This window comes from Podarcis cretensis, assembly GCF_951804945.1.
Source record: "Podarcis cretensis genome assembly, chromosome: 2".
Taxonomy (NCBI): Eukaryota; Metazoa; Chordata; class Lepidosauria; order Squamata; family Lacertidae; genus Podarcis; species Podarcis cretensis.
Genome location: NC_137171.1, coordinates 91,284,976 through 91,312,267, shown reverse-complemented (window position 1 = coordinate 91,312,267; position 27,292 = coordinate 91,284,976). Strand labels below are relative to the sequence as shown.

The 27,292-nt window shown below is 42.4% G+C and overlaps 1 protein-coding gene and 1 long non-coding RNA gene across 5 annotated transcripts; both read right to left on the bottom strand.

Moving 5' to 3' along the window:
- Positions 1 to 1,449: 1,449 nt before the first annotated feature.
- On the bottom strand, positions 1,450 to 27,292 carry LOC307208814 (protein SSUH2 homolog). 4 transcript variants are annotated; one of them, XM_079963797.1, is made up of 14 exons: positions 27,114 to 27,206; positions 24,566 to 24,624; positions 20,907 to 21,226; positions 18,178 to 18,279; positions 16,960 to 17,041; positions 15,939 to 16,068; positions 13,313 to 13,373; positions 12,622 to 12,746; positions 10,652 to 10,714; positions 10,077 to 10,159; positions 9,213 to 9,305; positions 7,285 to 7,390; positions 5,350 to 5,463; positions 1,450 to 2,556 (listed from the first exon to the last, which is right to left on the bottom strand). In XM_079963797.1, the coding sequence occupies exons 4-14, from the start codon at positions 18,224 to 18,226 to the stop codon at positions 2,416 to 2,418; spliced, it is 1,047 nt and encodes a 348-aa protein (XP_079819923.1). In that variant the 5' UTR covers positions 18,227 to 18,279; positions 20,907 to 21,226; positions 24,566 to 24,624; positions 27,114 to 27,206; the 3' UTR covers positions 1,450 to 2,415. The 4 variants fall into 4 exon arrangements, with proteins under 4 accessions (XP_079819923.1, XP_079819922.1, XP_079819921.1 ...); XM_079963796.1 differs by lacking the exon at positions 20,907 to 21,226 and adding an exon at positions 21,274 to 21,674 and having other exon boundaries at positions 27,114 to 27,174; XM_079963795.1 differs by lacking the exon at positions 20,907 to 21,226 and having other exon boundaries at positions 27,114 to 27,292.
- Positions 3,602 to 5,322, bottom strand: LOC307209267. The gene is made up of 3 exons (XR_013835493.1): positions 5,203 to 5,322; positions 4,033 to 4,545; positions 3,602 to 3,674 (listed from the first exon to the last, which is right to left on the bottom strand). It is a non-coding gene; the product is annotated as an uncharacterized lncRNA (long non-coding RNA).

Genomic DNA, 27,292 nt, shown 5'->3' with positions numbered 1-27,292 from the left:
CAGACTCCGCTAACCAAGAAATAGTGCTTCAGGTTAAGAACTTTGCTTCAGGATGAGAACAGAAATCGTGCTCCGGCGGCACAGTGGCAGCAGGAGGCCCCATTAGCTAAAGTGGTGCTTCAGGTTAAGAACAGTTTCAGGTTAAGAATGGACCTCCGGAACGAATTAAGTACTTAACCTGAGGTACCACTGTACACTTATTTACAGTGTAGTACCACTGTGACAGGACACAACGATGCTGCAGAACTGACTAGTGACCTTTATTTGTTTAAGACAGGCTTAAGTGGTCCTAGGGCAAGGACAGGACTCTGAAGCATTTCATTGGCGCTGGAATTTATTATCAAATCCCAGTGAGCTACATTTAAATAAACACATTTTTATTTTGGTCTGGCTTCTTTGCCTTAACATCATCCCCAAAGAAATTAAGCAGGCAGAACTTTGATTTATGTTATTTATTACAAATATATATATATATATATATATATATATATATATATATATACACGGCCTCTGACAGAAACTATTCAAAGGCAACTCAAAAGTTAAAATGAAAATTGCAAATAAGACAAAACAGTGAAATTATTAAAATAGCAGCAGTTAAAACATGGTAAGAGAGGTGGTAGAGTGCACACTTTGCATGCAAAAAGTCCTGGGTTCAGTTCCTGGCGTCTCCAGGCAGGGCTACGAAAAACTCCTGTCTGACATCCTGGCTGGCAGGGAAGAGACAATATGGAGCTAAAAGCATCAATGGTTGGCCTGAATGGGCTTTCTATGCCATGTTATTTAACTCACAGACAATCTGGATGGCTCTAGGTATGTCTCCCTAGGGAGGCTCTTCCACGGTCTGGGGGCCACAGCGCAGAAGGTGCTTTCTCTATTCAACTTCCCCGCCCAGGTGGCAAGAGGACATGGAGGAAGGCCTCTGACAAGGGAATGACTTTTCTGCCTGGTTCACAGAGCAGCAGGAAGATAAGGAGGAGATGGATACTCTGGGATATTCTGGTCCCAGGTGGACAAAGGCTTTCCTGCATCACTTAGTTTCACATCATGCTGGGAGTAGCTTCACTTGACTAACGTCTGTATGTCATATGTTCCTTAAATGTATAAGAGCAAGAAAATTAGCAGACATAGCTATAATAGTGTTGTTGTTTTTCTTAGTAATTAACCCATTGTGAATTAATGAGCATCATGGTTCAGTGGAAATTTCAATGTGGGTTTCCTTGGACTAAGTCCAGCATTCTGACTGCTATACCACATGGTTTTGTGCAAGTATTAGGACAGGGGAGGAACCCACCATTAGGAGACTTACTCATTATTCCCCTATAGCATAGCATTCCAGCAAATCTGATCAGTTTTGTTCTTAGTCATTTTCTACGCAATGATGTAAGTTAATTTAAAAACAGAAACAAAATCCAAAGGGTTGCTTAAATGTATTACACCACTTGAGACGTGTTCTTAAATAAAAAAAAGTTTCATCCTGCAGACTCACACTAATTCTTCTCTGGGGTGATCCTGATATTTCTTCAGGTAGAATTACATAATGTAACCCGAGGTACCACTGTAGATGCCAGTTGCCTTAATACTGGTACTTAAACACAGAGGTTGTTGAGCACCAGGTACTGGGGCATTTGATCACAGCTAAGACTCAGTTTTCAAAATATTTTCTCATTGAATTCTATGTTTACAATAACATCAGAGCATGCTATATGGCGGCTACAGCTATGATCCTTCAGATCCGGCATGGAGAATCTGTGATCCTTGAGGAGCTCCTGGACCACTTCCAAGCAAGCATGGCCAATGGTAACGGATGGTGGGAGTTGTAATCCAGCAATGCCTGGTGGGCCACAGCTTCTCTGACCTTGCTATAGACTTTGCTAAATGTGGCACTTGTACAATCAGATACTGAAATGGCAGCGAAAGGGGATCTGTTCTAGTATAGGAGACAAATGAAAAATCTGTCCATCAATTCCTCACTTACCTGACCTTCTTAGTTAAGAGAAGGAATGCAAATCACTGCAGAGATTCGTGCAATATGATGCCCAGTGCTGGAATATATTTCATTCTGAACTGCTTATACTTCCACAAGAAGTTTACAGGATGCTTAGCTTGAGACATCCTAACGCACAACCACAAGAAAGCAAATGCATTGAATCCTCTTTCGTACATTAGAACAAATAGTTTCCTTCATCTCCCTAATTGAGAAGCACAGCCAATGCAGTCATGTATTAGAGACAAATGTCCGGTGTATAGCACCCACAATCAACTTTGACCGTGCTGAACTATGGCTGAATCCCTAAATATCATACAGAAAATGTCCTTCAGCAAATAAAATAAAATAAAAATCTGCAAGTTGCCATGAAGAACAAATAACAGGGAGCAGCTGTGTTGCTGAATGCCGCCAAAACTGTCCTCGTGTCACATGATGGAGCAGCAGCACTTTGCTGGATAGTCTTTGGTATATACTTTATTCTCATTGCCAAAGATGTAGAAGGAATAGACTCTCTCTTTCCATTCATAGTCAACCTTTGTGAGTGGCACCAACTCAACTGTTTGTTTCTGGGAAAAAAGAGATATATAATTTACTGAAAAACCTGCTCCAAAGAGCAAACAGATGCTGAGCAGCAGTGGTAGCATTCCCTTGGCTGCTCCTTCTAAGCACCCCTGAACACCAGACATTCCCCTGTGTTGGAAGCCACAGTTTGTATGCCACATGGCCTGTTCTCAGCGACCTAAATTAGCTGTGGAGGATGCCATCCCATTTCTGGTTTTGTAGTAAGATTCAGCTGTCAGTACAATTGGCTTCTACACATCGAATAGGGAAGATGTTCCATCTTGCCTTTTGCTTCAGGCAGCAAAATGTCTTTGCCAGACCTGAGCTCAACTCTGTTTCTTTAGAAGAACTTTTATGCCCTGCCTTTCTGTCTTTAAAGAAGAGCTCCCACAAGACACCAATGTGTTGACCCACAAATAGTTCCCCTTTGTTAGCTAAAGGAAGAAAATATTTAATATCTCCTGTGCCAGGTAAGAGATTACTCATCTGGTTCACTTTAGCACCCTGTATCTCAAAATAGCCAAGAGTTGAGCATTCCACACAGGCAGCAAAACTCATGGCGAACTATCTGATATTCAGCTCATGGGTTGGATTCAGTTTGGAGGGTCATCATTTGTGTAACACTGTAATACCCATAGTTCTAGTATGCTGTGGAATAGTTATTGAATGACTCCATTGTTCATCCCCCAGCTTGTGGTGATGAGTTGAAACTCACATGACTTCACATGAAATTATATTCACTGACAAGCCTATTGTGCAACTGTTCATGGCCGTGACAATTTTGACCTTACTGATACATACATCACAAGGAAGGAATTTCAGAAAAGCATTATGTGAAAAACTATTTCCTTTTGTTTTGGAACATCTGCCTATTGGTTCTCACAGGTCCCTTCCTCCCCCCCCTTTTTTTTAAAAAAGATTTTTTTTATTGATACAACAAGAAAAAAGAAAAAAACACAAATTCCAAATTACACACAGGAATAACTATAGACACATAATTTTCTTGGCAAACAATAGAACATATATTGGTCTTAACACTAAAGACCCAACCTCCCATCTATTCCATATTTCGATTTCATAATACTTATTGCCAATACACACTTTTATCATAATTAAACTTATTCTTAATACAGTGGTGCCCCGCAAGACGAACGCCTTGCAAGACGGAAAACCCGGTGGACGAAAGGGTTCTCCGTTTTGGAGGCGCTTCGCAAAACGAATTTCCCTATGGGCTTGCTTCGCAAGACGAAAATGTCTTGCGAGTTCCTGCGGGTTTTTTTTCCTCCCCCCCCCCTTTTCCTAAGCCGCTAAGCCGCTTATCAGCTGATCTGCTGATAAGCCGCTTAACAGCTGATCGCTAAAAGCCGCTAAACCGCTAATAGCGCTAATCCGCTAAGCTGTCAATGGGCTTGCTTCGCAAGACGAAAAAACCGCTATACGAAGAGCCTCACAGAACGGATTAATTTCGTCTTGCGCGGCACCACTGTATATCTAATTTCGTATATCTACCTTACAACTATTACTGAAGTTCCTCGAATGCTGCAACATTTTCCCCTTTTTGTTTTACAAAGGCAGAGGATAAAAAACCAAAAACCATTCCCTATTTGCAGTCACCATACAGTTCACCAGCATACAACTTCCCTTTTAACTTTCCTAAAAAGTATTGGGCCCTGGTACAGCCAGCAAAAATATTGTTGAGAGTCTGCCTCTCTAAGTTAAAGTTACATCTCTCCCTCAGAAGTTCAGTGAGGGTGACTGACCTGGGAGAGGGCATTCTGTGTGGCATCTCCTAGGTTGTGGAATTCCCTCCTCACAGAGGTGTATCTGGCACCTTCATTGCATAGCTTCTGATGCATGCTGAAGATTCACCTCTTCACCCTGGCCTTTGACACATGACACATGTGTTTTCAAGACCCACTCTATTCCTGTGACTATAATTCGTTTTAACTATTTCTTATTCTGATTTTTAAATTGTTGTATCCCCTAAAGGCTTTCTGGGAAATGATATATAATGAAATGAAAAAGATGTTTAAATACACTTTCCTGAAGAAACCAGAGGCCTTTCTCCTGGGTATGGTCAGCCATGTGGTGTTAAAGAAAGATAGAACTCTGTTTTTATATGCAACAACAGCAGCAAGGATCCTTATTGCAAAGTATTGGAAGACATCAGATCTACCCACGCTGGAAGAATGGCAGATGAAGATGGCAGACTACATGGGACTTGCAGAGATGACGGGCAGAATCCGAGACCAGGAGAAAGAGACAGTGGAAGAAGATTGGAAGAAATTCAAGGACTATCTTAACAAATATTATAAGATTAAAGAATGTTAGATTGACATGGATTTAAAAATATTGTGGTTTTCAGAGACATTAGAGTAAGAAAAGGAATGGAATTTATAAAGAATTTGGGGAAATAAGGGAATGGAGTTGCTGATGGGATAATGAAACTAGAATACAAGACGGTGAGGTATGAGGAAGTCGGGGAAATTAGGTTATGAAAATAAGTTTTAAAATTATATTTGTTGTTTTCTTTTTGTTTGTTAGTGTTTGTTTTTTATTGTAGTTGTTTTGTATTTGTATGTTTTTATTGGAAAGTTTAATAAATATTATTTTTTTTAAAAAAATAAATTGTTGTATCCCCTCCCTGGGACCTGCTGGTGAAGGTTGGGTAAGACATTTAATAAATAATAATGACATAGTAGAAGAAAAAGAATAAGAAGAAGTTATGCCAAGTTACGGACAAGAAACAAACCCTAATCCTTTATTACAGGTATCCATTGATTCCATTTTCCACCTACCTGCCTCAGGACTCTGTGCAATCCTTCTGAGGTAAACTGCATATTGTGTTGTGCAATGAATGCTCGGGAATAGTCCTCAACTAATGGCTCTGGGAAATCAACTATGGGAAATACCTAGAGAACAAATAAAATACACTGCTATATTCACATTTGTAAAATATTGTTAAAATCCCAAGAAAAACCCCAAAGTGGTGGCGTTGTTGTTTTGGGACAGAGATGAGGAACCTCAGGTCCAGGGGTCAAAAGTCAGCCCTCAGGGCCTCTCTGTCTGACCCATGGGGCTCTTCCCAGTGCCACACCCCTCACAGACGCTGCTTTGCACCTTCCTTGAATTTTTATGATTGGCCCAAGGATGTCCTTGGGCTCTTTAATGCTCCTTGCTTATCTGCATGGAATACAGTATAGAAGCAGGGTGGATTTAGGACTGTGCTAGCAGTGCACACACACTGGGTGCTGAGTTGAGGGGGCACCTTCTGAAAACCCAAGTCGCTTGGCTTTGGGATGGTGGTGTTGGGCTCTGATAGAGTCCTGGAATCTTCCAGTCTCCTTCCCAAAGCATAGTTAGTGCTTTCCCAGCTTTGGAAAGGAAGTCGGAGGGCTCTAGGACCCTGCCAACCCCTCATGCTTCCTTCTCAAAGCCCAGTGACTTGCTTCCCTGCCTTTGGGAAGGCAGTGCGAGGATGGAGGGGGACAAATTTTGGTGTTGCACAGGGCACCATCGTACCCAAATCTGCCACTGACAGAAGACAGGGTTTTGCTGCACCAAATACTTCTGTATAAGTGGGAAATTTAACAGGTGCTGCTTCTCCTGCCATTGTGAGCCAAGGAAAACGCACATTGAAAATTCCCTTTCAATATAGCATTCAAATTCACAGTCAGTTGTTCTTTCTGGCAGTATCCTGTGATTGCCCTCATCAATCTTTTTAGGCCCACTTTTGTTTTTAGGCCCACATCATCTGCATATAGTAGAACTGAGATGGCCATGAACACTTCATTTGTTCTTTTAGAATGGCAATGGCACCCACCTGAGAGGTGCTAGAATCCACCCAAGAGGTGCTGGAACCCAGTTCTGGCAAGTTCTGGCTGGGGGGAAAAATCCCTGAGTATAGAGCATATAAACACCAAAACCAGCCCAAATACTCTTCCTTTGCATGGGATGACAAAAAAAAATTATCGACATAGGAAATTCCCATCAATATTTCCTATTAAAAAAACAAATCCTTCTCACCTTATAGTTTTGATAAACACACATTTAACTGCTTACCTGGAGCTTGTATTTAAGCTCCTGTTTAAAGTGTTTCCATAACCTGAATGACCTAACTTTCAAAAAATGTTTAGTATATGCATTATGTTTAGTATGGTAAAAAGGTAAAGGTAAAGGACGGTTAAGTCCAGTCAAAGGTGACTATGGAGTTGCGGCACTCATCTTGCTTTCAGGCTGAGGGAGCTGGCGTTTGTCCACAGACAGTTTTCCGGGTCATGTGGCCAGCATGACTAAACCGCTACTGGCGCACAGAGGATGAGTGCCTGAGCCCACAGAAACACCGTTTACCTTCCCGCCACAGTGGTACCTATTTATCTACTTGCACTGGCATGCTTTTGAACGTCTCAGGGATTCCAACTGCCAAGCTTCCGATCAACAAGAAGCCCAAGAAGCTCTGTAGTTTAGACCACAGCACCACCCACATCCCTATGTTTAGTATATGCACTATAGCACATCCATTATGTGGCTATAGAACTGCACTGCAACATTTAGAGAAGTGAAGGTTTTGAAGGAGGGCTGTGTTTTGGTTCACGGATTATTTCAGAAAGTGTGAATTAGGTAAGTTTAAATGTGAACTGAATTGAATTTGTCCCACATCCCGAGTATATCCACACCCCACAAAAGAAAAACAGCACCCATGCCCCCAGGCTATTTGGTTGAATGTGGCTTACCAAGGAACCTTCATCACTAACAATTTCTTTCCCAGTTACTTCTTGCAAATGGTGAACTGGGAAGCCAGAATTCTTGTCTGCTACATGTTCTAAAACATTGTTCTTCCTGTTGAGAAAACAGAAACGAAGAAGACACATTTGCATTCTTTTTCAGGCACACATTCAAGGACAAAGTAGGCTGGGCAAAGCGTAACAGTGCTGACCTCACAACATCCAGCTCCTAGACAGCACTGAAAAAATAAATTAATACTGCAAACCTGCATGTCTTCCCACTGATTGATTTCAATGAAACTTGGTTCTAGGTAATTGTGTATAACTGCAATCTGAATGAAGGCTTTGCTTGTATCCTGATACCACAATTTCCCACATTGCTTTTGGATGACTCGGAAAATGTGTTTTGCTTAGCAAGGAATTTTGGCTCCAGTGATTTATGATGAGGTGAGATGAAAGTGGAGGGGGGGGGAGAGACTGGTCTGTGTGTGACTTGGTTTCTCAGTCATTTGGAGGTTTTTTTGTTGGCTCTACTAGCATTGCTATGGGAAAAATTCATGGACCACTAGAATAGCCTCGTATTTAACTATTTGTCTGGTCTCTAGACAAGAAATTAGATGCAAGTGAGCAGGGCCAATCAGAAGATGGTAGCATGAGGCCATTTCCCCTGAGCCTTAAACACAAAGAGAGCCTCAGATTTATACACTAGTTAATCTTTTGGTAGGGCTGCCATATGTCCAGAAATTCCCCGGACATCCGAGGGGGGCGGGGGAAGCTCAACAATTCTGGCAACCCTATTTTTTGGCATTTGATGCACAGTTTGTTTTTATGAGCCTCAGACCATAATGTGGCACACTCAGCTCAGAGCTGCAAATATGAATTGTGATTTGGAAAAAGACACAAAATTGTTAACTGATGTAGATTTTGTCATTTTTAGAGTTTAATAAAATCAATTATAAAATTATTATTTCTGTTTTTACATAATATACCTTATTACACACATATATATGTAGTATATATATATGTTAGAGAGAGAGAGAGGTTCTCACAACACAAGATTAGACCATTGATAAACATGTCCTCAGCTCAGCTGATTATTGGGGGGGGGGGCACAATAAAAACTAGTGGTTTTATTATGGTTTGGGGTCCTGGGCCTCTCTGGAATTCTGTCAGGGCCTGCAGGTGAGTGAGCTGAAGTAGGGACGGATCATCCTGACTCTCCAGCCCACTTGGTTTTAACCCTGGCTTAGGATAAAGTGAAGCATCTTGCTCCATGGCCAACAAGGAAATATTGTGGGTCTGGCAGAAGACGGATGGAGTTCCCTGTTCCTCATCTACCAGTCTACTTTCCTTCCCTGCTGCCTGTAGAGGAAGATCAGCGGGGAAACCAAGTAGGCTGGTGGGCAAGCGATGGAGAGACCCGTCCCTTCTATGCAAGCCCACTTGGCAATTTTAAAAAGCCTAGTAAGAGGCTAATAAAAAAATAACAACAAAGCAGTCTAGTAACTTTCTTGGATTTGAAGTCCAGCAGTCTGCATGGTGAAAAAAGGAAAGAAGTGTCAATTGATGTTCTCTGTTGATGTATACTGGGCATTCCTAGCATAACGCTTAATATAGCAAAAGCTGCAGAAAATAGGGATGGGCCATGGCTCTGTGGTAGTGCAGCTGCCTTGCATGCAGAAGGCATCAGGGTCAATCCCTGGCATCTCCAGGAGAGACCTGTGTTTGAAAGCCTGGAGAGCCACTGACAGACAAAGCAGACAATACTGAACTAGATACAGTAATGGCCAGATTCCATATAAAGCCGCTGTAAAGATTCCTAGTACTCGGTGATGATCTCTGCTAATACCATGCCAAGGGATCACTCGAAAATGTTCAAGGGTTGTAGCAAGAGCACACCTTCATGGAACTCTGCTTCCTTTGGCTTTTCATCTTACCAAGTTATCGTAAGTTCGGTATGAAATAGCAAGACACCGCTCCCATTGCAACGGTAACACTTCAGCCAGCCATTGCCACGGCAATTGAAGCAACTGTGGAAGAGGAAGGTGGGAAAACAGACACACACAAAAATGGGAAATAGGAAATGTGCACATACTTAACATTTAGAAGCAATATAATTCTTTACTCTGAATATGGCTAGATTTTTCTAAGTTGAATAGTTTTTAACAATTTCATCGTTACTATGGACCAACGCTAAGATTTTCAGTATGGTTTTCAGGTTTCAGTGCCGCTGCTGTAAAATGGGCACATTGATACAGATGATCACAGGGGAGGTGAATGAGGCAGAGAGTGCTGAGAACACTGCATGTCCCCCCGCCAAATCACAATTGATCACAAATTCCCCTTGCTGAAATAACGGGGGGGGGGGGGAGATGAGCCAACTCAATAATCTCCTGCCATGCAACTTACTACAAGTGGTGTAAAGGTAAAGGGATCCCTGACCATTAGGTCCAGTTGTGACCGACTCTGGGGTTGCGGCGCTCATCTCGCTTTATTGGCTGAGGGAGTTGGCATACAGCTTCCGGGTCATGTGGCCAGCAGGACTAAGCCACTTCTGGCGAACCAGAGCAGCGCACGAAAACACCATTTACCTTTCCGCCGGAGTGGTATCTATTTATCTACTTGCACTTTGACGTGCTTTCGAACTGCTAGGTTGGCAGGAGCAGGGACCGAGCAACGGGAGCTCACCCCATCACGGGGATTTGCACCGCCAACCTTCTGATCGGCAAGTCCTAGGTTTAACTCACAGCGCCACCCACGTCCCTGATACAAGTGGTGTAACTTACCACTTATTCACTTACCGATTCTTTCCTGAACCTGCACACCACGAGCAGATATTGCTGTCCTCCTGTGAACCAGTCCCACCACAAGCCGAACACTTTTTCTACATTAAAGGACAAAACAAAATAATCAGGCATGCATGTGTGTATATCTTTGAAACTCGCTCTTTCCATTTGGAGAGTTGAGTGCACATTTGCCACGTTAAGTAGGTTGTGATTTTACCTACGAACAGAATGCAACAAGTGTGCCTGCAACCAAATGTTGCAGTGTATCCTCCAGTGAGTGCTCCTGTTCAGGGCTCCACTCTCTTCAAGCTGGGCATGTTGCATAAGAAGAGCCTACTGTATCAGACCAGTGGTCCATCTAGTTCAATATCCTCTTCTGAGAGTGGAAAACCAGATGCCTTTGGGAAACCCAAAGCAGGACCAGAGCATGAGAAAACTCTCATTTCCTGTGGTTTCCAGCAAACACATTATTCATATAATTTAAATAAAAAACCGTTCTTTTACGTTTTGAATCGAAAGTAAGTATCAATTGCAAAAAAACCCCAGAAATTTCAAAAAAGAAATTTGGCAATGTTTCCATCATACAATACCTTGCCAGTTCCTTTACAAGGCTGACACATAGTTTCACCACGTCTTTTGCAGTTTGGACAGTCCTGAAATCAAAGCAAGGAATGAAGTATAACTGAAAATGATTTGGGAAACTTATTCATTCATTTAAGCTGCCCTTCATCATTTGATCTCAGCGCGGTTCACAGAATAAAACACAGGATAAAAAACAAGCACATAAGTAAAAAACGGCAAAACGAAACATCTGCAATGCAGAAGTTTGGGAAAAGCAGACAGGGAGGAGTAGTCTCCCTCTATAACCATATATATATATTCTACTATCTATGAAAAGGGCTATGCTTGAATCAACCCAAAATCTTTTCTCTTCTTATGATAGAAATCCCTAAACTACAGTCAACTTATTCAATGTTATGATCTCATTTTAGTAAGACATCATATAGGTGGCTTTATTTAAAGGTGTAATAAAAGGGGGAGAACCCCCAAAGCAGATTGCAGTAGTCTGTTCTCACTTAAATCTGGCACTTCTGTTTCTTGATATCAACCTTTGGTTTCCACTTTCCACATTAAAAGAAATGACATGGACCAGCAATGCTATAATAAAAGCAGCTGTTAGGAGCAATGAGAGTGGCAGGACATGGTTCAGAGTGAATCAAGTGCTCAAAGATTTCCAGTTTCTTCAGCATGGAGAAACCTATTGAAGTGAGGCATAAGGTGTCATTCACATAATGTTATTAAGCACTCACTTACTTTCCATTGAACTTAAATGGTAGATTTGCACTTCAGCACCAACTTAAGATACATTGATTTCAGTTGGACTTACAGCCCACTTAGAGGATGTACCTAGAATATTGGATTTTAGCATGGAGAGACCACCTAAATAGTTTTGTTTTTTGTTTTTGCACCTGCTTTAAAAGAAACCACACACCCTGTGTAAAAAAATATCCATGTTTTGTTCTTCTGGGTAGATACAAATCAGTTTTTCATGGCGACTTGCCCATTTGAAATGAAATACACACACCAGACTATATAAACCAAAGGGGGAAAAATACTCCCTGCCAAATCCCCATACGTTAAAAAAAGAAAAGAAAAAACTTTCTCCACTAATATATTATCTCGCAGTAAAAACAATGCTCTCTGCCAAGATCATAAACTGCGGGAAGAAGCAATTAATACCAGGCTGGGGGACGCTGTTTGTTTCAGAGTATTTAAAGTAACTGGTTTCAGAAGGGGTGCAACTTGTGCTAAGTTAAGCCAAAAGCACTTTGAATTTCTCAATTCTATTTTATTTTACTTTTTATGATGTATTTTCTACGGTGCTGCTGTAATTTCAGTAAGTTCTGACCCAGTAGTGGGCCCTGACCCATCAGTTCAAGGTGAATAGATCAGAAAACCTGAGTTCAGTTCAACCACTGATTGCATACATGGCTTTAGTCTTGAAGAACCAGTAAGGCAGAAAGCAAAGCAGGGTCAGGCAGCCACCTCAGGCGTCACCCCACAAGGGGGACTGCACCACTGCTCAGCTTCACCGCTGGTTTCCCCAGCCTCTAGGGGCAGAGAGTGACCAGTGGGAATGCTCTGTGGAACACCTCCCCTCCTGTCTCCTGAATGGAGGAGCTGATGGGAAGCACCACTGCTTGGGTGGGAGTCAGGATCTGAAAAGGATGCCCCCTGCCCAGCAGGGAAGACTCTACACGCACTCAGGGAGAAGGCCTTACAGAATTTGCACCCTCACATCACAGAGGCAGCAGCAGGACATTTCACCTACAGCGCAGAAAAGCCTCAGGTCTCCCTTGGTGGAAAATGTCAACAAGGCCGTAATACCATGCATTCTTCTCCATCTTGTTCTATTTGCTGCCTGCCTTTTAGGGAGACTCACAGAAATAAGCCCTATTGAACACGGTGGGTCTTACTTCGGAGGAAACATGCACAGGGTTGCATTGTAAACCCCACTGAACTCCTGTGTAGAGCAGCCAATGGCTAGTTGATTTCTTACCTCTACTGAGTACGAATGGGGCACTGGAATATGCATTTCACAGTCCGTAAACAAAGGAGGTTCATCCACTGTTATATCCCATGGGAGAGGTGGTATTCCAACAGCAAAGGAGTCTACAAATCCACCTGGAAGAACAGAAGCCACCATAAAATTAGTAAGAATGATGTACCCCACCTTCAATGGCAAAATGACAGGTTGACAAATGACCTGCCATTACTAATGTTTGTCTCAAAGTGGGTAAATATTCTGGGATTTTTCAACCAGAAGAGCACCTTTCCTGAATCATCGGTGCTGGTTAAATGTTTTTCAGCAGAACAATACAATAGGACAAGTAAATATTATGGTTTTCTCCCTTGAGAGGCCCTAGAGCAGGAGAAACCAACATGGTGCCCTCCAGTTGTTGATGAACTACAACGCAAATCATCCTTGACCACTGTCAAAGCTTGCTGGGGCCGATGGATGTCATAGCTGAACAACACCTTTAAACCCATTTTTCATGTATACTAGCGTCTCCCAACCTTGTACCTTCCAGATCTTGTTGGACTCCAGTTCCTATCAACCCCAGCTAGCACAGCCAATGGTAAGGGATGATGGGAGTTGGAATCCAAAACATCTGGAGGGCAACAAAAAAGGGAAGGCTGATCTATACAGATACCAGAATGGTATATCTTCTCTTTCATGTGCGACTCACCATCATAAAGCTCACTGGCCACGTGGGTGTCTCTCATTTCAGTGAAAGTTTCCAGACGATACTGAGAACAGGAAGAGGGAAAAAAACCTATCAAAATTATAACATAAGGGTATGTGGAAGTGGACTTGAAATGGTTCTTTTTGAGAAACAAAACCTGCAAATGAGAAGTGTCGCATGGAGAGCTGGCTTCCCAATTGATCTTAGCCAGAGCTCAACAGGGTGCAGCTCTGTTCTTCATATATTTAAAGATTCAACCGTGAAGAGATTAGACCAACTTCTGAGTTTGTACAAATACTTTCCTTCACCATTAAATAACTACAACCACCCCTCACACATCTGGAATTAAGAGCAGCAGTGTAAATTATTGTGCTTTGCCTTGTCGACCCACAACTCATCCTTTAACCACAACCATTTTGTATGAGAAGTAATTTGAAAAAGAAAAGAAAGTGTTTACAGAAGCAGAAAGGGTCCTATAAAAACACTCAATCAGATTCCCAGAAAACAATTGTATGGAGACCATCAAGGTCCTGGGCTTTCTCCAGTCCAGCACACTTCAGCTTCAAACGGCCAGCTCTTCTCTTTGGATTCAAACAGCAACAAGTGTTTCTCTTCATGAACTGAAGGATGTCACCTTCTCAAGGCAGCATGGAGAGATTTCCAACCATGCATGAACATTAATGTTCTTTTGTTAAATTCTCTCACCACCCATGGTCACAGCCAGAATCTATTTTCAGCCCTGAGCCTAAGCCCCAGACTTTGTGAAATAACGCCTCTAAGCATGCACAGAACGAAAGAGGCCTATGTATTGTCCACCTAGTCCTAACCCAAGCTGTCTACTTGCTAGGAATGGATTAAGCTATCTATTTCTGGTCCCTATTGCTTTTGCATGTTTTTATTCATAATCCTGTTCTGTTCCACTTCTGCATTATTATTATTTTTGGAGGGGGGAATTAAAAAAGAATTTCCCCCCAAATATGCATTTTTCCTCAGTATACATAGATATATTTAAATGCATACTACATTTAAAAATATTTATCTCCTCAAAAAACCCCTATGCATTTAAATAATATATTTTGATACATTTAGGCTGCAATCTTATACATGGTGACTTGCAGTAAGTAAGTCTTGCAGAAGTCAGTGGGAGTTAATTCTGTATTCATGCATATGGCATGAACTGTGCTACAACATTTGAAGAATAGATAAGGGAAATTCCATTCCACACGAAAGGTGCGATCAGATCATTTTCTACGGGGATTTGCAAATATTGAATTCTACCTGCTACTTGATCTTTTTTTTTTTTTACTGGAGATGCCAGGGATTAATCTTGGGACCTTTTGCTGCTAAGCTGTTGTCCCTCTCCAGTCCCTCCCTAGAGATGGAAAGAAATGTGATCTTCTTCCGTTCTCATTTTAACACAACCTACCTAACCTGTACTCGCAGAAACAAAAATGGAACTATTCTTTGAAATTCTCCAAATTTTGCAATGCAGTTCTCCAACACAAAAATGTGTACCAAAAATGCATACGCAACAAGAAAGTGTGCATTTTAAAATGTATATATAGGTGGAATAACATACATTTTAAAAAGCATTGTTTTATGCAAAATGGCTTACAGAAATAAGTATAATTAGGTGAAATGCTGGAGAATTTCCACAAGGAAATTCTTTTTAAAATAAATAAATAAACTGCAAACTAATATGGGACTGTGGCAAACTGAATTTAAGTTTGGAAAAATGAGAGGCGGACAGAAATAAAAACTGGCAGAATTCATCCATGCCAAGTCCCACCGCAAGTTGACATGCCAAACTTGGGTCCCTACACCAGAAAGCAAACCATTAACATACTGTGCAACTGTAGGTTGTACCCACAGAATTAAGGAGAAGGGATTTCAAGACATGTGCCTTGGCTCTCCTGAGTTGCCACTCTGACACCTTTCTAGATTTAGATACTACTTACATCTTCGTTCTCAGAATTAGGTATAATTTCAACATAACAACTAAGTCAAAAAGTGTGGCTCTTTTCTTTTTTTTTAAGTAATAACCACATCTTTTGGAAATAACTCTCACAGCACCACTGACTGCTATATGCGTACTCTGGCATTTTAACAATGAGGAGTAAAGGTTTTTAAGAACGCATAAGAACATAAGAAGAGACCTGCCAGATTAAGCTAATGCCCCACCTAGTCCAGCATCTTGTTGTCATCATGGTCAGCCAGATACCTATGGGAAGCCCAAAAACAGGACCTGAGTGCTACAGCTGTCTTCTCCCCACTTGTCCCCAGGAACTGGCATTCAGAGACTGCCTCCAACAGGTAGCTAGAACACAGCCATTGCATAGACTTCTCATGGCAGCTAATCCCTCTTTAAGAATTAACTATTGGTTCCCAACTAAAAAGATACCTGCGTTTTTCCAAGAACATTTCCTATACCTGACAGTCATGGGACATACTGAAAACACAGGGAAATGCAAAGTGGTGTGATGTTGTGGAACCTGAACGTTCAGTTATCTTGACCTGAGTGGCTCCTAGGGAAAAGTCTGAGAGCAGCTGAGCTAAACCTCTGGCTTGAAGCTCACAAAGCCTGATTTTCAGGAACGGTCACTTCGCTTTATACTACTATGGTACATACTCTGTATATGTTGAGAGGAGTGAGATTCTGGACTTTCATTTGCTTTGCAGGGGCAGTGCTATAGCAACGCTTACTGGCTGCGTACTGTAGGAAGGCTTCTTTAACATCTTGCTCAGAAGCAAAGAGGACACTGGGAAAGGAAATCAAGACATGTTTCAGTTTGTAGTACTTGCTAGATAACTTTATACTTGGAATTTATAGCCTTAAAAATGCCTGAACGTTAACAAAATTGGAACAATTTCAAGGGCTGTGGACACTTTGGATATGTATTTTGGGGCCCACGTTATTTCTGCGATTGTAAGCTGTTTTAAACTGTTTATAATATTGTGTTTTAATGTTGTGAACCCACCTTCGGACCTTAGGTTGAAGGGCAGGTAAAAATAATAGCAACATGAAGGTGGTAACACACAGCCAACCCTTTTCAATAGTGATTGCTGTGAGGGCATTGGTCTATCTAGCTCAGTATTGTCCCTCTTGGGCTTGCCGATCAGAAAGTCGGCAGTTTGAATCCCTGTGACGGGGTGAGCTCCCGTTGCTCTGTCCCAGCTCCTGCCAACTTAGTAGTTCAAAAGCATGCTAGTGCAAGTAGATAAATAGGTATTGCTGTGGCGGGAAGGTAAACGTCACAGTGCCCTGTTGTGCCAGAAGCAGTTTAGTCATGCTGGCCACATAACCTAGAAGGCTGTCTGTGGACAAACACTGACTCCCTCAGTCTGAAAGTGAGATAAGCGCCACAACCCCATAGTTGCTTTTGACTGGACTTAACCATCCAGGGGTCCTTTACCTTTACCTTTACACCAGAGGTGCCTTTCAGGTGTTGTTAAACTGCAACTCCCATCAGCACCAATCAGTATGGGTCAGACTTGTAGTCCAACAAAATCTAGAAGTACCACATTGATTATCCTTGGTCTACACTGGTTGGCTGAAGCTCTCCAGGTCTTTTCCAGTCAAGATTCCACCCAATAATTTTAACAATCACTCATAACAACACCCAGAAACAATGATTAAAGAAATGTCTTACTTTCCCTCTCTTAGATATGGAGGGAGTCCCTCATATTCTTCACAGGACATGTGAGCAGGTATATCAGAAATGGACCGGTTCTCTGCAATGGAATAAAAAAAGATATATTTGTAATGTCTGTCCTTTCCAATTAATTTGTTTCCTAGGTGCAATTTGAGGTGCTGGTTATTACCTTAAAAGTTGGAAGCAGCTTGGGCCAAACTACTTGAAAGACAGTGTTTTTTAATGAAAATTTCCCTGTCCAGTAAGATCAGTGCCCACCCCCCAACCCGACATGCGCTATTGCTTTCCAAGGCACAGTTGGTGGAAGTGCTTTTTCTGTAGTGGCTTCCAATAAAGCAACTTCAGGAGTAGAGTGGTGTTAAGGAGATAATGATTCAAGATGGACCACAGAACAATGGAGCAGACAGTGCCCCGAGAGAATGTCATCATCCCCTTTGTCTTCTGTCAGCAATTGCAAACAATCTTTGTAAAACTAGCTTTTGGTTGTTTTGCTCCTAAATATATTGATTGTGAGTGCAGACCTGGTGATTTGTCAGTTCTTATTTTGTTTATTAGGCCTAGAACTTCCTCTCTCATCACCATTATCAGCCTCAGTTCCTCAGACTCCTCTCCTGCAAAAGTTAGTTCAGGCACTGGGATTTGCCCTATATCTTCCATTGTGAAGACAGGTGCAAATACTTAATTAAGCTTCTTCGCAATCTCCTTATTCTCCTTTGGCATTCCTTTGATTCCCTTGTCATCCAAGGGTCTAACCATCTTCCTAAATGGTCTCTTGCTAATATATTTAAATAATTACTTTTTTGTCAGCCTTAATATTTTTTAGCAATATAGTCCTCAAATTCTTTTTTAGTATAGTGGTACCTCGGGTTATGTACTTAATTCGTTCTGGAGGTCCATTCTTAACCTGAAACTGTTCTTAACCTGAAGCACCACTTTAGATAACGGGGCCTCCTGCTGCCACTGCGCCACCAGAGCACGATTTCTGTTCTCATCCTGAAGCAAAGTTCTTAACCCGAGGTAATATTTCTGGGTTAGCAGAGTCTGTAACCTGAAGCGTATGTAACCCAAGGTACCACTGTATCTCTTACTGTCTGCTTGCACTTTTCTTTTCTTTTGCCAAAGTTTGTGTTCCTTTTTGTTCTCTCCATTTGGACAAGACTTCCATTTTTTGAAGGAAGCCTCTAGTAGCTTGGACTCATGTAAATGTCAACTCACCAGCATCTGCAACAGTTTCCTTTTCATCCACAGGGCTGTTGTCCATCATCTCACAAGGAGGGGCAGAGGCTCCTTCCCAGAGAGATGAATTACAAGATGCACCTAAAACACAGAAAGATGATACAGAACATGTTAATTCACAGAAGGTTCCTCCAGATGGGTTTCTTTTTGCAAGTGTATGTATCAACAAGTTGTTGTTGTTGTTGTTGTTGTTGTTGTTGTTGTTGTTGTTATTAACTTATTTATTTATACCCTGGCTTTTTCTCTGACGGGACTCGAGGCACCTTAGAGATAAAAATAAGAACTGCTAAAAACATAGGAAAAACCCATCATTAAAACAATTAAACATATATATATATATATATATATATATATATATATATATATATATATATGTATATGTACTGTAATCATTTGTATTGGTGTGTGTGTGTGTGTGTGTGTGTATACACACAAATGATTACAGTAAAAACAGCGCAGCACCAGCCCTTTCATTAAAAGCAGTCAGTTCCCAAAGGCCCATTAGCACAAAGGCATCTTCAGCAAGGAGGGAGCCAGTCTAGCTTCTCTAGGGAAGGAGTTCCAAAGTCTGGGTTGGTGATGGTTTGGTACTGGACATCTGCTGCTCCTCCCATTAAATAATTGTTCTTCAGTACTTCCACATTGTGGAGTGTGCACTAGCTTCCTTTGGTTCCTTTCAAATTGTTATTGCTCTCCTTCCTCTTATTTTCAACAATAGAGGTTAGTTGTGCTGTGATGCCTTGCCACCCTGCTCTTTTGCACAGTCCTCCATTGGTGGCAGATGTGCTGCTGCCCTTCTCCTTTGCCTGCAGCAGGAAATCCAGTTTTTGATGCCTCCCTCGCTGCACACAGCAGTTGGACAAAGATGCTGGAGGGTACGGCGGAGGGAGAGATGGAGGGAAAGATCTACCTGTTCCCCACTCCTCAGTTGCTTCTGTACCTGCACTGATACACACACACACTCACTCACTCACACACACACACACATACCTACCTCCCCTTGCTGCAAAACAAAACCCTAACAGGCTCAGCCAGCCACAAAGCTTCTTCTTTACGCTCCTGACGCAAGCCAAGCAGCAAAAGAGAGTGGGCTATTTGCACTATGGTGCCATGCCAACACCACACTATTGCTCTTGTATTTTTAATGCTCAGGCTCTGATGGCCGCGCTTAAGCTGTGTTCAGTTCCACACATACACACACAAAAAGCATCAACAGGATGTATGTGGGAATGGCTGCATCATGAAGAAGCAACTTCAGCTTGGCACGTTGCCATGAAATATTTCTGGTGTTAAAAGTTTTGGGATCTCTGCTGGAAGCTACTGACCATGCGTGGATTGCTATTCATACCATGAGACTGTCCTGAAAATTTTGAAGGCAAAAATCAGCTCGAATACAGGAGTGTGTGTGACCACCCCAATAGCATCATGAGCACAAATCATCCTGAATGCACCTGTAAAATATCATCTGTAGGGCCCAACATTTCAAGAACTCGTCTCCCTTCTTAAGTGCATGTGCTAGACACAGTGCAAAGATTTTTACCGCTGGCATTGTAAGTCCAGTATTTTCCAACAGGTGATGTGTTGGACTTGGATCTTGAAAACGGACTGTCAACTCAACCAACTACAAGAAAATCCCTTTTTATCTGAAAATTCTCAGTTTGTAAAATGGAGAAGAATAATCGCCCAATTTGTGAGGATGGAAAGGTTCAGGAAAAAAACCTCTATAGAATTATTTTAAATGGACAGTGCTATTGAAATGGAACAATGAAAAAATAGAGCCTGCCAAGTCAATTACTAAACTTTGTTCAACACCATAAAGGTAAAGGTAAAGGTACCCCTGCCCGTACGGGCCAGTCTTGACAGACTCTGGGGTTGTGCGCCCATCTCACTTAAGAGGCCAGGGCCAGCGCTGTCCGGAGACACTTCCGGGTCACGTGGCCAGCGTGACATCGCTGCTCTGGCCAGAGCCAGAGCCAGAGCCAGAGCCGCACACGGAAACGCCGTTTACCTTCCCGCTGGTAAGCGGTCCCTATTTATCTACTTGCACCCGGAGGTGCTTTCAAACTGCTAGGTTGGCAGGCGCTGGGACCGAGCAGCGGGAGCGCACCCCGCCGCAGGGATTCGAACCGCCGACCTTTCGATCGGCAAGCCCTAGGCGCTGAGGCTTTAACCCACAGCGCCACCTGCGTTATGGATTAGATAGTCCATAGAACATACTGGAGCAGAATGGGAGAGGTTAAATTGAAGTCAAAGGCAGTTGTTTCAATTGATGCATAAGTCCGAACACCACTCATTTTTGGAAAATAATATACAGATATTGGTGTGATGTGAAGATTTTCTATTTTAATCAAATGGAACATACTGTCAGCTCCCTGAATCAAAGTCATCTCCTTGAAATGAGCATGATTCCATTTTAGTCAGACAGCTTTTGCCGAACTCTAATTTGTTTGGCTGCACTCGTATACACACTTATTTCGCATCAAGCCCCACTGAACTGAATGAGAATTATTCCTGAGTAGACATACAGTAAAGGATTGTGTTGTTAGTAAATAAAATCTCTCCCTCCCCTCTCTCTCTCACACAGTTTACATACAGAAACACCAGGTATGACTTACTTTTTCAAGGCCTCTGTAGGGGGGAACTTAATTGTGAAGCTCAAAACATACAGAAGAAAAGGAAACATGCTAGAGAATGTTATTCTTACTTACACAAGCTTCTGGATGTGTTAAGGAGTTGATGATTCTTTCCTTTATTTCAGTGCCTGTCTAGTTCACACCAGTTAGGATATCCCTTTTTCTGTTTTGCACAAGCTGCTGTTGCTAAAAGGAGTACTGGGTGAATATTCCCAGCTCTCTCAGTTTTGTTTTCGTTTCCTTACTTTGATTTCAAATGGAAGGTTCAGTCTTAATCAGCTCTGAGTCTCCCACCCTATTTGTGTGGAACCGTTTACCAGCGGCACTCCAGAACAACTCTGAAGTCTAGCTCCAGCACGCTAGATACCACTGCTGAATTTTGCTCTAAACAATTCCTAAAGAAAAGAAGATGTTTGGATTTAAGCTCCTCTGTCTCACATACCAGGCATGCCTTTTCTGTTCCAGCTGCCTCTCAAATGCTCTGTTCTGCGCATGGAAGATTCCTCGAATAAAATTCTTGTTTCCAAAGAAGCCTAAGGCATTAGCCCAGAGAGTGTGAGTAGGCCGATTGCTGCTATGGCCAAAGTATTTTTCACAGCGTCAGAGGATGAGTAAATATTTGAGCAGCAACTCCTTTTAACAGCTTCGTAAGGTGCAACGCTTGAGGAGGAATGTGTCAGTGGAACTTTCTGAAGGAGAACCGATTAAGTATGTGGCATTTCACAACACACGTGGTTAGAGCATTAGAGGAAGTGCTTGAGAAAATATAGGTGGAGCTTTCTGTTCATCATCCACAGCAAACGGGGCATTTCTGCAATAGCACATGCATCCAAGTATTTTGTTCTGAGAGCAGACAGACAAAATGGTGAGAATCTCATTTTGAAGGTATGAATGTATTTCAACTCTCAGGGGGAATGTTCTTAAATTGTCAGATTTTCACAGGAAAAGTCTGTCCCAATTCACATATGGTTTTCTGCTACAAGAATGTGTTGTAGTGAACCTCCCCTCTCATGGTGCATTAGGGAGCAAGACTGAAAATGTCTACTTACCGTTCTGAATATACAGTCATGCCTCATGTTACATTTGCTTCATGTTACGTTCTTTCAGGTTATGCCCTGTGGCGACCTGGAAGTACCGGAAAGGGTTACTTCCGGGTTTTGCCACTCGTGCATGCGCAGACGCGTAAAATGACATCATGTGCATACGCAGAAGCACCACTGCGGGTTGTGCTCTTTTCATGTTGCGAACGGGCCTCCAGAACGGATCCCGTTCGCAACCAGAGGTACCACTATACTGCTGTTTCTCACTGGCAGCACACACACTATACATTTAAAGCAGATTTAAATTGCGCACACCCCCCAAAAAAATATTAGGAACTGTGGTTTGTTAACAGTGCTAAGAGTTTTAGCTCCATGGGGGGCAAACTACATTTTCTAGGATCCTTGAGGTCATGTATTTTAAATGTATGGTCTATATGCAGGCATTATATCCAAACTCAGAAAGTGTAGCATATTCTAGCTGTAATTAAGCAATATTGGAGCTTTTCTGCATTTCTATCACTGATATTTTGTCACGGTCTGTGAATGAGGAAAACAAAATCTAGGAGAGAAGCATAGAAGTTGGGGGGTGGGGGGGAATGCTGGAAGGAGGAAGTTGTTCTGAAAAGTGCCAACTAACATTATAGAAGGGGTGCGGGTGCCACCAGGTGGCTCTCCCCTATTGATATTATCAAAATAAAAAAATTAAATATGACAGGTGAAAGGTGGACGTATGAAGATCTCCTAGTCAAAACAGAAGAGGGATGGAAACTTAGGCCATATGATGAGATGAAGGAAAAGATTAAGGAATGGATACAATTCCACCAAATCAATGCTCTCTGGAGCGAACATAAAAAATCAGGGATGAGCGAAAAAAAGTCAAAATACCAGGTAGAAATACTAGAAAGTAATAATAAAATTCTTTCCAAAATGTACAAGCAATTACTGGATTGGGATACCAAAGATGTACAGGTGAAAGGAGTAATGGTTAAATGGGATAGAGATCTTGGTCACAATGTGGAATATAATAAATGGCAGACACTTTGGAAGAAGGGTATGAAGTTTACGGCATGTGCTGCTCTCCGAGAAAATTTAGAAAAAATGATGTACCGTTGGTACCTGACCCCGGCAAAACTGGGGAAGATGTACAAAACCGGAGACATCACATGCTGGAGGTGCAAAGCAAAGGTAGGGACTTTTTTTCATATTTGGTGGACCTGTGACGGGGTGAAAAAATTCTGGGGACAAATCTATGAGGAATTGAAAAAAATATTGAAGTACAACTTCCCTAAAACACCCGAGGCGTTTCTCTTAGGTATGATTGGTGAGGAAATAAAGACCGTGGATCAAACCTTTTTTCAGTATGCCACGGCGGCGGCTAGAATTTTAATAGCGCAAAATTGGAAATCCCCCAATATGCCTACGATCAGAGACTGGCAAGTGAGACTGCATCAGTACATAGAATTAGCGAGATTGACACAAAGAATTAGGCATCATAATAGTATAAAATTAAAAAATGATTGGAATAAATTTATAAGTTATATGGAGGTTAATTTTGGAATTAATAATTTAACAGCAGACGGTACTTAATACCTACCACGTTTTAGTATGATGGTATTAATAACTGCAGAAAGAGTATAAGATAAGGTAACCCTAAACCGAGTTGGACGGAGGTCTATTGTTTGTAGATTTGTAAGTTTGTAAGTCTTTTGTATTTTTTACTCTTTATTTTTTTCTTTTTTCTTTTTTCTTTTTTTTTTCTTTCTCTTTCATCTGTGTTTGCTTTCTTCCTATATGCTTGTTATCATCTCTGTTATATTTTTGTATGTGGTTTTTAAAACTTGCTTAATAAAGATATTTATATATATATATATATAAAAAGGGGGTGCGGGTGGCACTGTGGGTTAAACCACAGAGCCTAGGATTTGCCGATCAGAAGGTCAGCAGTTCGAATCCCCGCAACGGGGTGAGCTCCCGTTACTCAGTTCCTGCTCCTGCCAACCTAGCAGTTCAAAAGCATGTCAAAGTGCAAGTAGATAAATAGGTACCGCTCCGGCAGGAAGGTAAACGGTGTTTCCGTGCGCTGCTCTGGTTCGCCAGAAGTGGCTTAGTCATGCTGGCCACATGACCCGGAAAAACTGCCTGCGGACAAACGCCAGCTCCCTTGGCCAGTAAAGCGAGATGAGTGCTGCAACCCCAGTGTCATCTGCGACAGGACTTAATTGTCAGGGGTACCTTTACCTTAACCTTTAACATTATAGAACAATCATGTTAAAAATATAAAACATAGCTACTTAGATATAAATGAAATTAATAATAGTATTAAAAAATATATATTATTTATATATTTGGGCTATAGCTCTGTGGTAGATTTTGCATGAAGGTTCTTCTGCCCCAGGCATCTCCAGTGAAGGAAAGGAATTTCCCCTGTCTGAAATCCTGGGGAAATTAAACAAGCACCAGCAGCCATTCACGGCCACTTATACCCCAAGTCAAACAAAGTTCAGTGATTTTCCTATACAATGTAGGTATATGTATGTATGTCGGCTGCACTGCCACCAGCCTCTTCTCTCATCTGTTTTGCACAACAAGCAACCCAGAGACTGTAAATACCCTGCCCACCTTGTAGATTTTGCTTGGAAACTGTTTTCAGATCTTATCTCAGCCTAGGGCTGGCTAACTCTAGGTTTGCCTTACCTTGTGCAATCTTTGGGGAGAGGACACCGTCACTTCCATAACTTGCACAATTTCCGTCTCTGTTTGAAAGAAGGCAAACAAAAGAACGTCGCTTAACTTCTTTTGAAAGAGTCGGATCTTTCTGACTCAACGTGACAGTCAGCTGTTCCCCAAGGCTATAAGGTAGGGCAGTTAAGCATGCCAGACTGACAGGGCACCTTTGGGATATTCCTGTCCTGTGACTGACGGCGCTGTACGCCTTGAATGTACAGATAAGGAGGCATGGATTTTTCCATCGTGAAGAAAAACAATTGCTTATTGTACCACAAATCATTACCGACTTCCTGAGCCTGTGCAGATGGTCAACCTGGGTAAAGAGCTGGGGGGGGGCTGGGGGGGAGACAGAGTTTCATCTGTAGCCCTATCCCTACACCCAGCACAACCTTCTCACAGAGAACACAACTTCTACCCAGAAGCCTGTGCACCTGCACCCTAAAGTACCCTCTGAAGGTGTGATCTGGATCCTGCAGGAGCCAACATACATTCAGGTACAGTCAAACCTTGCTTCCCAGGCACCTCTGTGATTGTACGTTTCGGCTCCCGGGCACCGAAAACCCAGAAGTAAGTGTTCCAGTTTCCTAACGTTTTTTGGAAGCTGAACGTCCAGCGCAGCTGCCACTTGAGTGCAAGAAGCTCTTGCAGCCAATTGGAAGCCGTGCCTTGGCTGTCAAATAATTTGGAAGCCTAATGGACTTCTGGAACGGATTGTGTTCAACAACTGAGGTTTGACTGTACAGTGGTACCCCGAGTTACAGACACTTCAGATTACAGACTCCACTAACCCAGAAATAGTACCTCGGGTTAAGAACTTTGCTTCAGGATGAGAACAGAAATCGTGTGGCGGTGTGGCAGCAGGAGGACCCATTAGCTAAAGTGCTTCAGGTTAAGAACAGTTTCAGGTTAAGAACAGACCTCCAGAACGAATTAAGTTCTTAACCTGAGGTACCACTGTATATGAATACACAAACCGTTTCCCACACTGATGTTACAATCAAGGGCAGAGGCTAGGGGTTAGGGCTACCAGGCAGAACTACAATTCCCAGAGCAGTTTAACAGCTGACCCCACTTTTCAGGGAACTCAGGAAATCGTAGCATGGTGAGGGGAATAGGGGGGTCTCCTAACAACTCTCAACTCCCAACAACCTGTAGCAAACTACAGTTCCCAGGATTCTTTGAGGGGAGCCATGGCTGCTTAAAGTACTGTGATACTGTTTTCAATATATAGTGCCATTGGGGCCTAAGAGAGAAGGCTGGCTAGAACCCTTCTGTCTGATATCTAGTTCTCTACATAAAGGTAAAGGTAAAGGTACCCCTGCCCGTACGGGCCAGTCTTGCCAGACTCTGGGTTGGTGCGCCCATCTCACTCAAGAGGCCGGGGGCCAGCGCTGTCCGGAGACACTTCCGGGTCACGTGGCCAGCGTGACATCGCTGCTCTGGCGAGCCAGAGCTGCACACGGAAACGCCGTTTACCTTCCCGCTAGTAAGCGGTCCCTATTTATCTACTTGCACCCGGGGGTGCTTTCGAACTGCTAGGTTGGCAGGCGCTGGGACCGAACGACGGGAGCGCACCCCGCCACAGGGATTCGAACCGCCGACCTTTCGATCGGCAAGCCCTAGGCACTGAGGCTTTTACCCACAGCGCCACCTGCGTCACAGCGCCACCTGCGTCAGTTCTCTACATACAGGTGGTCTATTTTTTTTATTTTTTTTTCTAAGGAGGGTCATTCAGCCACAACATTCCCCTACCTGCTGTCTAAGTATGGCAGCATATTGCCCAATTCACCTGCTGCTTATCTGAACCACTGCTGAATTAACAAAAAAATTCGCTTAATAGAAACAGAAACAGAAAGCCATCTTCTTAGCTTGAATACTATCATATATACCACCAGTGATCACAAATCCCCCAAATGTGGTTCTTATGTAGCCAAAATCACACCATCTACACATATGATGGAGAGGTATCAGCTGGCTGAACGTACAAAAAAATCTTCAGCGAGGAAACACCCTCCCAGTCCAGTAAGGACTGAGCATGCTCAGTGGCCACAGAACGCTGACTTGGGGAAGGGGGTAGGAAGGGACAGGAAAAAAGGAAAGGGGTGTCTGGAGTGTTTGGATTCCAGAACAGGAGGACTCCAGACTGTAGCATTTGTTTCAGTTCCCACGGATTTGCTCTGTCCTATGTAACAGATGATGAAAAAACAAAACAAATCGACAGAAAATAGAACAGAACAGGCTGTTATACCAGGAAGCAAAAGCATTTCCAGCATATGGGTAAAAAAAGAAAAAGAAAAATCTGGCATAGGGTTCCACTTGCAACTCTATTAAGAAATACTCTGTGAATTGTATTTTATCAGTGCCAACTAATGTACTGGAAATGATGAGTCCTCTTTACCTCCTCATCTGTTGCCGTTACTGTTGGATTTGTCTTCAACATTTATTTTTTTAAAAAATGTATCACATATGGCTTTATTTAGTAGAACAAAATTGTTTTTGTTAAATAACAACTCACCCCATAAGCAGGTCTTTCTCCATCGCTACTGAAAGGCAGCTGTTGATGTTTTGCTGGGTAGCGGGGAGAGAGAGAAAAAGTTCCTGCTTCCCAGAAGGCCTCTCTTTCTGCAGAAGTTGGTATGTTTGTCGGAAGTTTACAAGGACACATGTGCACAACCCCTGTCAAATTGCAGCTCG

What these genes read in the sequence shown, in the direction of transcription:
- LOC307208814 (XM_079963795.1), bottom strand. Translation starts at nt 27,136, where the DNA reads ATGGAGAAAGACCTGCTTATGGG. An exon ending in CTCCTCTCAACATATACAGA is followed by an intron (nt 13,374 to 15,938) that starts GTATGTACCATA and finishes TCCTGTTCTCAG; the next exon opens with TATCGTCTGGAAACTTTCAC. An exon ending in CCCATTCGTACTCAGTAGAG is followed by an intron (nt 10,715 to 12,621) that starts GTAAGAAATCAA and finishes CTTTGATTTCAG; the next exon opens with GACTGTCCAAACTGCAAAAG.